Raw genomic sequence first — 9,661 nt, forward strand, 5'->3', positions numbered from 1 at the left:
AATTGTTTTAGTGTGTTTTACAGCTGATTTAAGACTCGGGTCAAAACTGACCCGAACACCATGGTAGCAGAAAGCTGACAAGAGGAAGGTTAAATTGAAGCTGACGAAAAAGGCCCAGAGTTCCACACCAAAATATATTAAAACCAAAATGTTCATGGATAGGGAAGCCTAACAATGTAACCAAGAGAAGAAAAACAGATTGGATGAAAAAAAAAGGTTTTTAATGTATTTTACAGCTGATTTAAAACACAGGTCAAAACTGACCCGAACACCATAGATGGCAGCAGAAAGCTAACACAAAACGAAGGTTAATTAACGTTAGTTAGTACATTATTAAGCATTAATTAACTGTTTATAATCGTTTATAATCTGTTAATCATTATTATGTATAATTTAGGATTAGGAAACACATTAATTAACGTAGCCTATTGGTAAGCAGTTCATGTTTACTACTCAAAGTTAGTTAAATTATTAAGTAATAATTAAAGTTGAATAATGTAATTAGTTATCATTATGTATGCATTACTCAGCATTAATTAACACATTAGTTTATATAGCCTATTAATGCTTAATAATAACTAACGTTAATTAAGGGACCCTTATTGTAAAGTGTTACCAAAAATTTGTATTATCTTAAAGAAGAAGAAGAAGTAATAAAACATTTTGAAATTTCAGTTTTTTGAAAACAGTAAAAAAAAAAAATGTTACTCTTGAATTGACATTTGGAATGACCATTTTAAAAGAAAATAAGCACTGAAAGTAGTTGAAGTGTATTCTGTGACAGTAGGTAATTAGATGAAGAGGAAGCACTGGAGATAATTGTGTTACAGTAACTACTAAGACATGCACTGACAGCAACTGGTACAGTATGATAGTGGGAGCAGTCGGACTGTTAAAGCAACAGCTGGGGGATTTCCAAAGGGATAGTTTGCACATTTACATTCAGGTGAATATGGGGATAGTTTCTGTTGGATTTTTGTTGTTGTTGTTGTTGTAGCCTGTAGAAGACTTCTTTTCCCAGTCTTTGTTCTCACCAGAATCCATGTTTCCCACATCTCCCCAACAACATTAAAGGGTTAATGTCAGAGGAGGTAGGTGTTACTGAGATCAGTCATCTTCAAGACATTAGAATAAAACCCTGGCTGATAAATACTGACTTTTGCCTTTAAAAACCACACACGGATGCACAAACACACAGTTGAATCCACACACACAGCTGCTGCCACGGCCACTTTCCCTCTGCTACAGACAGGAGAGACCCCACATACTGGACTACTGCTGGGGATGGGGGCGTCTACTCAATCACTACTTGCCTCAGACAGAGAGATGGACTGCTGGCCAATGAGACACTTAAGCACACACTCACAAACACACACACACACACACTCGCATGCACACACCTCGAAGATGACCTAGACCCCCCATGCTGAGGAAGCAGTGATCAAGTGCATCAAGTTCATCCATCAACTCTGAAAGTGAAAAATGACGTGTGGAAGTGTATGATTATGCTCCTGGGCTTCCACGCATCAATCAGCAGACAAACGCACACACACACACACACTCACACACACACTCACGTTCGACCACACATTAAACACAGAGACGACGCAGAACTTGAAAAATGAACAGGAACAAATTAATCTCCTTGTCGTGGGGAAAAGCAGAAAGAGGGATGAACAGTGATATTGGTGACGAGAACAGAGATCACGGTTCGAGCAGGATTTAATCAAGGAAAGAGAGTGAGAGCAAGTTTGTGTGTGTGAGAGGGAGAGTGAGGTTTATCTTGGTGCTCTTCAGAGGCTGGTACTAAAGAAACATTGCCAACTTCAGCTGAAGTAAAAAAAAAAAAAAAAAAAAGGAAAAATCTTAGAGAAGCTTTAAAAAAGCTTAGAGAAGTCAAAACATGTGGGACGAGTAGAATCATCAGACTTCCTGTTCTTATCTTCATCCCCTGTCCCTTGTCTTCCTCTTCTCCCTCCCATCACGATGGGAGTGTGCGATGCAGAAATAGCAGGCTTTGTGTGTTTGCGTGTATATGTGTGTTGGATGGGTCTCTGTGTGTGTCGGAGCCCGCTGTGGAAAATAGGCCATAATAACAGACTTTAAATGTTGCATCCGCTCTTCTTTATCATGTTCACCATTACAACACTTGCCAGATGCTAGGCTACATAAAAAGCGCTCCTACATAATGGCGCCTTCAATGTGGGACAGAAAACAGGGGAAATAGCAGGTCAGGCTGAGTGATTTTCTAATGTGTTTAAAACAAACAAAGATGAAAGTATAAAAATGAAAGATTATAGATTTACTGGGGCTTGTGTCGGGCTATTTCTTGGTCAGGCACAGTTTCTGTTTCTATTCTTTATTTTTAAGTGGATCAATGTGACACTTTGAGAGTACAGGTACATTTTACTTCTGTTTATTCCCTTTTGTTGGGAATAATAACTCAGAATATTAGAAACCTGCTTGAAACAATAATAATAGAACTTTATACAATTTCAAAAGTTTCAGCCGTCTGGTGATATCAAATTACACAAATAATAATAATTTGCAATTATGTGATGTGTAAATAACCTAAAGAGCTTCAAATGTGAATCACAGTGACTATAGTGTGTGTGTGTGTTCTTGTACATGCTACGTTGTGAGGACCAGAACAAGTTTTTAACCAACAGAGTGAGGACATTTTTGGGAAGTGAGGACATTTTGGCCGGTCCTCACTTTTTCCAAGGGCTGTTTGAGAGTTAAGACTTTAGGTTGTAATTAGGTTTATATTAAGTTAAGAGTAATGGTATTTGTTTTGGATGGTTAAGGTTAGGGTAAGGGGCTAGGGAATACATTATGTCAATGAGTGTCCTCACAAAGATAGCATTACAAGGATGTGTGTGTGTGTGTGTGTGTGTGTGTGTGTGTGTGTGTGTGTGTGTGTGTGTGTGTGTGTGTGTGTGTGTGTGTGTGTGTGTGTGTGTGTAATCATGTGAAAATTCAAATTTATAGGGCTGATGCTGCAGGCTGCAGTTAAATAACAAAAGAAGACAAAATAACACATAACCTGTGGGGCAGCTATGTTAGACAAAGATGTTGCATGCAGCAAGGACTGATAAAAGCAATGGATCAACAATCAACACACACAAGCTTCCTTTGAAACATCTTAGACAAGAGCTACCTAACAAATGTCAACAGCATTTGAAGGAATCAATGAAGACCACTCCCTCGGAGGCGCCTCTTCAATATCGTATTGGCACACACACAGGACAGCCCAGCAACATAAATCTGCAACTTTATTGTCAGTAGTTAACAGAGACAAGACGAAAAGTTGACAGAGGAGCAGAGAAACTCATAACGCAAGCAGCTTCGGTGAGGATGCTTGTTAAAATAAAAAAGATACCACTTTGCTGCACTGTGTGTATGTGCGTGTGAGGCAGAATAAGAGCTTTTCATCCACTCCAGTTACTAATCACCGTCTCATTCTCTCGCACCCTGCATAATTCTCCCCCTCGCCTTTATAAATCTTTCCTCTCTCCCCACCTCTTCCTCTCTTTCTGAGGGCAGAGACAGCAGATGTGTTGGCAGGTTAAATGACCTCTGTGATGTATGACTGAACAAACCCCAGGCATCCATCAACCCCAGCCTAAGTGTGTGCGTATGTGTGTGTGTTTGTGTGTGGAACAAAGAGAGAAAGAGATGCTTCTCATAAAGTGCAATTTTAGTTCACCTTCAGCCCAGACTTGTGACTCACAAACCCTCTCCTCTCCTCCTCCTTTTCTCTCCTCCTCCTCTCCTCTCCTCTCCTCTCCCCTCCCCTCCTCTCCTCTCCTCTCCTCTCCTCTCCTCTCCCCTCCTCTCCTCTCCTCTCCTCTCCTCTCCTCTCCTCTCCCCTCCCCTCCTCTCCTCTCCCCTCCCCTCCTCTCCTCTCCTCTCCTCTCCTCTCCTCTCCTCTCCTCTCCTCTCCTATGAATCAATTCCCCTCTTCCCCCCCTGATTTCATGAATGAGTATGTAGATGTGCTGTATACATGAATGTGAATGAAGACCTTCAATAGTGTAATTACACTGGCCGGATCCCTCAGCCTGCTGCAGTCAGGTGATTGACTAGAGATGCTCTGTCTGACCTGCGGCGTATCTGTGTGATAGAGAGAGAGAGATTTGATTTAAGGGAATGATACAGTAATAATAATAATTGTTCAACTCACTTGTGCTTAAGTTACCTAACAGACAACAAAAGAAGCAGAAACAGACAAAGGCAGTGAGGTTGTGTGTGCGCTTACTTGACAAAATGAGCAGCTTCAGTATTTATTGATCCCTTATCGTAAGTGCAAATGAAGTGGGCTCTTGCGAAATCACTTATGCGAATGTTTCCATCACATCAACCCGAACACGTTTTCCTGACTCTGCTGCCACAGTCGTCCATCAGGCCCGCGCTGACAGACGGCGGACGTGCCCTCCCTACGCGGTAATTACAGGAAGGCAAGGAGGAGCTGCTCCAGGCACATCCTGGCACACGGCTCACCTGGAGGACTTTTTCTCACTCCTGTAAAACAAGTTTAGTTTGTTCTCGTAGGTTGAGTTTAGAGGGCATTAAAGATTAATTCAGGTCAATCAGCCAGAGTGACATTTCATACTCTGTGTAGATGATTTCTACAGTTTTACATTCATCTTCTAATATCGGTGGCTCATGGTCATATTTTTAAGATTACAACGAAAGATCTACACACTGTTAGTTGTCATGTTATTTTTTATTTAAGTAAGACTTACACAATAATCTGAGACCAGCTGCCATCAGTTTGAATTCAATGGATCCAGTTGTTACCAGCCTTTCACTTTTCATCTTAATCTTTACATGGACTTGCGTATTAGTGCATTTCAAACATCAAAATGTGGCTTAATGCTGTAAACTCAGTTGTGATCTTATAATAATAGTTTAGCCATAGTTTACCTAAATATGACTTTAGATCATACTGAGCCACCAGACTGATTTTATTCAGGAGGTAAGAAAGGTTTCTATCAGTTTCTTTTTCCAGACAGTTTACAAGTCTTGGAGCTTAATGATATATTTTGAGTGAAGTATAAATCTCTTTATTGATGTAAAGATCAAAGTTGCCATAGTCCATTTGTTCAACAATAAAATCATCAAGAAGTTAAACACAGTTTTTGAAGAGACTATTTGGCACCTGTTGTTTTATGGTATATTTTGAATTATTGTTTTGTGCATTGTTTGTGTCTTCGTTTTTTTCATATGTATTTCATTCTGGGGTTTTGTGTGTTTGGTATATCTAGAAATGGGCAGAAATCTACTGAAGTTTAAGGAGTAATAATAAGAAGTAACTTTAACATGACCTTTGTACTATAAGCAGCTCATCACTGTCACAAATGCACCAAACAACTTTACTGAATCTACAGCCTGTTCCCGTTTCCTTTTCTTTTTCACCCGCTGATCGGCTCACCCCCTGGTTGTAATGAATATTTTTTGTGTCATGTTTAGCAGCTTGTCTTTTGACTCTGTGATTCTCCCGCTAATTGTCTCAGCAGGGCAGCTGACCAAGATGGCCGCCCTGCCCTCTGGATCACTGTGACTGTGCCCTACCAACAAAAGAGGAGATGAGGAAAACAACAAGGAGAAATAAAGTACTTCACCCCCCCTTCTCCCAGGGAAGTGCCAGATCTTTATTTCACCCTTTTCTTTCCTCCTTTTCTGTCTCAGTGCCCACAAAGTGATTGGAAAGCACACAACAATCTTTTTTTGTTGACGTTCGATGGCGCGTAATAATGTGGTCATTATCATCGCTAAAGGAACAGGTTGGGGCTCAGACAGGGTTTCATTGGGGGCCTTAAAGCACACACACACACACACACACACACACACACACAGCACAGACACACACTTTCAGTGTGGGAAAAGAATGCTTCTAAAAGAGGGACAGCTGTTTGGGTGGCTCGTGAGGATGGCGATCAGGTTAAAGGAATGATGGGCTACTGTAAACTCCACCTGTGCATTTGGCCACGCCTGAGGCTCTGGGGGGTGGGGGGGTGGGGGGAGTGGGGGGTGCAGGGGCCAGTGTGGGAGCCTGTGATTTTGTCCAGACCAGTGGAAAGTGTATATTTGGAATGAGGTCTTCCCACATGAAGCCAAAACACACCCTTAACAGACCAGATTTTAACCAGATTTTATCTTTGTGAATTTTCATCTTCTGATTTTAAAATCTTAAAACTCAACAGTTCTGAGCTACAAGGAGGTTTGTCTCAAGAGGCCCAGAGTTTGTGCAAGATTTTCACTCATACACAGACACACTTAGCCATAAAAATACTCAAATGCATGTGAACTTAAATTAACCCGAGCTAGTGCAAGAGAAGTATTTTATTTTTATTTTGATAAAGTCCGTAGCTCATATCTATATTTTTCTAGGTGTCTGTCTCGTCATCAATAATTGATATTCATATTCAAATCAATATTACTGTAATGTTACATCTTAATTATGTTAATGTGTGATTTAAAGTAAGTTTATCACACCAAATTGCCGAAATATCCCTTATTTGGCTGTGTCTTATTTAGTTGTATGGAATGAAAAACTGATTTTAAAAAAAAGAAAAGAAAAAAACCAAGAGGCTATCAAGTTTTCATATCAATTAGGTCAATGCTAACCTGAACCCCAGCCCACACCCTGACCAACTGCTGCATTTTCACATCAATTCAGATCATCAGTCAGCTCCCTTTGTTACAAATGTTGTGGCTTGAATTCTTAAAAAAAAAAAATTACATGCACCTTTCTTTTTTAGGAATGTGATTAACCTTTCCCTCTATGTCTAAAGCTTGCTTCATTCTGGCCTCTCATAGAACAGAGATGTAGAAAGGACAGGAAAGAAGTTAATACCAAACAAATGAAGGAAATTGATTAAATCCCACTGTTTATTACATTCAAAATTAAATTGAAATACTTCCTCTGTGGTTTTGCTCATGGGCTATATTAAGATGACTCAGTTATTTTCAGGGTGTGCATCATCATATTGCTGAACCACCCATGATTTAAAAAATAGGATTATGCTATATGAAAGTTTTTCCTCAGAGTGTAAATAGTCGGAGTTTAGTTTAGTATATTTGAGTGATTTACAAAGCTGGAAAAAAGCACAGGAAGAGGTATTTTTCTGTAGACATTTGTTTTCAGGTGAATGAGATGAAATTGTGGAGGCAGTGATGGTGTCCTCCCTTTCCCTCCCCCAGGGCTGACTGGATACGCCCCAGGGACAGGATGGGATGGACCGGGACAGCCTCTCATTCATCAGCCTCTCCAATTCAGTAAAATAACAGGCTGTACAAAAACTAAAACAAAGCTTTTCAGTCTGAAGCCAAGTTGTTTTAAATACTTAAAACCTTCAAGTCTTTCGAGACCTTTTCCTAAAAAACACACTGAAAATATTTTGTCTACACATTGAGTTTTAAATGTAGTGGTGTTTGTTTTGTTATTATTATTTTTTTTACTCTTAACACAGTGACCTGGGTCTTTGAAGTCCCCTTTAAATCTATAGATGATTATTATTATTATCATTATCAAATACTAGTTGCTGTTGAAACTATCAATCAATGATATGATCATATACACCTGTTTAATTTGATCTTCTGATAAAGGAGCATTGCTATGAGTTCCTTGAAGGCTCCCCTCGCGAGACTTCACTTTTAAAAGATTTACGACGACCTCGAGCGCAAGTGTTCAGAAACAACCCGTGCTGACTTCTGATTGGTCCTCGGGCTCTCAGCGGCACTTCAAAGCGGTGAAGAAGCTTCAACTACTACAGCAGTCAGAGAGGAGACGCACACTGATCACCGACAGTCACCGCGGCTGCACACACACACACACACACACACACACAACATACAGCACAGCACAGACCATGGCTGCACATCAAGGGGTAAGTTTATCAACTATCTTTTCTCCCCCGAAATATATTTTAATAATGTTAAAAAAGTTTCTACATTATTTGTTTACAATAGACCTTGGTGTTGTCGCTGTAATGTGTCTGTTCTGTTTTTATTTGGAAAACTGACCTGATGCAGGCAAACCACTTGGATACGCTCCTTCATTGTCGTCTTGTTAGTTAGTTAGATGTACAACTGTTTTTTAAATGAAACCAGGTCGTATTGTCAGTTCAGTTGTGTACCGTATGTAATCTTATTGGTTGTTTTGTGCGTATTTACGCACACCGTGTTTGGCGACTGTTCTGTATAGTGACAGTGTGTGTTCCCCCCAGGAGGAGCCCCGGCTGGGCAGCACCCCGCTGGCCATGCTGGCAGCCACCTGCAGCAGGATCGGTGAGCCCGGCCCCTCCTGCTCCCCCGCTCTCTCCGACGGAGCCCCGGGATTCCTCAAGGGCTTCCACCCTTGGCGGGGGGGCGCGCCGGGCACCGGTGGCTTGGGGGTCTGTCCCACCTCGCTCGGAGTTCACGGAGCGGGACTGACGGAGAGCTCCAGCGCCTTCACGGTGACCTCGGCCAACTCTCCGTTTGGAAACGATATGTCGATGTACCAGACCGCTGCGTCCCCAGACAACAGCTCCGACCCTACACACGCTCAGCGGTCTGTGTTTTTGACCAAATCCCCCTCCTCGGTGGAAGGCATTACGGGGATGTATCCCAGGATGCACGCGCATCCATACGAACCATGGTTCAAACCCGGGGTCGGTAACGCGTCTTCCGCCTGGTGGGACTTGGGCACCTGTTGTGTGCCCGTGGACACACACGCCACTAGCGGGTCTCTGTCGTCTCTAAGCGGCTACAGCAGCGACTACAGCTCCGCCTTCAGCCCCGGAGCTTCCCAGCACCTGCTCCCCGCCGCACAGCACCTGTTTGACGGCTTCAGGCCTCCGGTCCCGGCCCCGTACACAGAGTCCACGACCAGCAGGCCACCCGCGCTGACAGGGACCCCCGTCGTCCCCCTGACTGCGTCTTCCCGCTCCTCCTCGCGGCGTTACTCCGGCAGAGCCACGTGCGACTGCCCAAACTGCCAGGAGGCTGAGAGCCTCGGACAGGGGGGCTCGAGCCCGCGTCGGAGGGGCCAGCACAACTGTCACATCCCGGGTTGTGGTAAAGTGTACGGCAAGACGTCTCACCTGAAGGCCCACCTGCGCTGGCACACCGGGGAGAGGCCGTTCGTCTGCAACTGGCTCTTCTGCGGGAAACGCTTCACGCGCTCGGACGAGCTCCAGCGGCATTTGCGCACGCACACCGGGGAGAAGAGGTTCGAGTGCGCGGTGTGCCACAAACGGTTCATGCGCTCGGACCACCTCAGCAAGCACGCGCGGACGCACAGCGCGGAGGGCTCGGAGGACAGCGGGGGGGCGGGGGCCGGCAAAGGGAACAGCGACACGGACAGCAGCCCGTCCGGGAGCCCCAGCCGGTCTCCCAGGCTGCACGTGCGCGAGTCAGCTTGAACCAGCGCGGGGCAGAGAGCGGTGGAAAAGGTTTACACATCAATGTGAACAAAGCAACACATGGACGTTTATTACATTGCACCACCAGCCTGTGTGGAGAGTGACTTCATGAGCGCTCCCAAACTGTTTTGGCACTTTATCATGAACTTCAGCCGTGGATAAACACTGTGTCCTAAAATGTGATATTTGTATCCCTCTTCAAAAAATAAATTTTTTACACACGTTATTTGAACACGTATGTAATATGC

General features: G+C 43.4%; 1 protein-coding gene across 1 annotated transcript; it reads left to right on the forward strand.

The window, feature by feature from the left end:
- The first annotated feature begins 8,239 nt into the window (after positions 1-8,239).
- On the forward strand, positions 8,240-9,428 carry sp8a (sp8 transcription factor a). Its single transcript, XM_085790411.1, has one exon. It carries the CDS (start codon positions 8,268-8,270, stop codon positions 9,411-9,413), a length of 1,146 nt encoding a protein of 381 aa, XP_085646537.1. The 5' UTR covers positions 8,240-8,267; the 3' UTR covers positions 9,414-9,428.
- Positions 9,429-9,661: the final 233 nt, after the last annotated feature.

The sequence above is a fragment of the Trachurus japonicus genome, chromosome 11, assembly GCF_045865225.1.
Source record: "Trachurus japonicus isolate A0001 chromosome 11, Traja_1.0".
Classification (NCBI taxonomy): domain Eukaryota; kingdom Metazoa; phylum Chordata; class Actinopteri; order Carangiformes; family Carangidae; genus Trachurus; species Trachurus japonicus.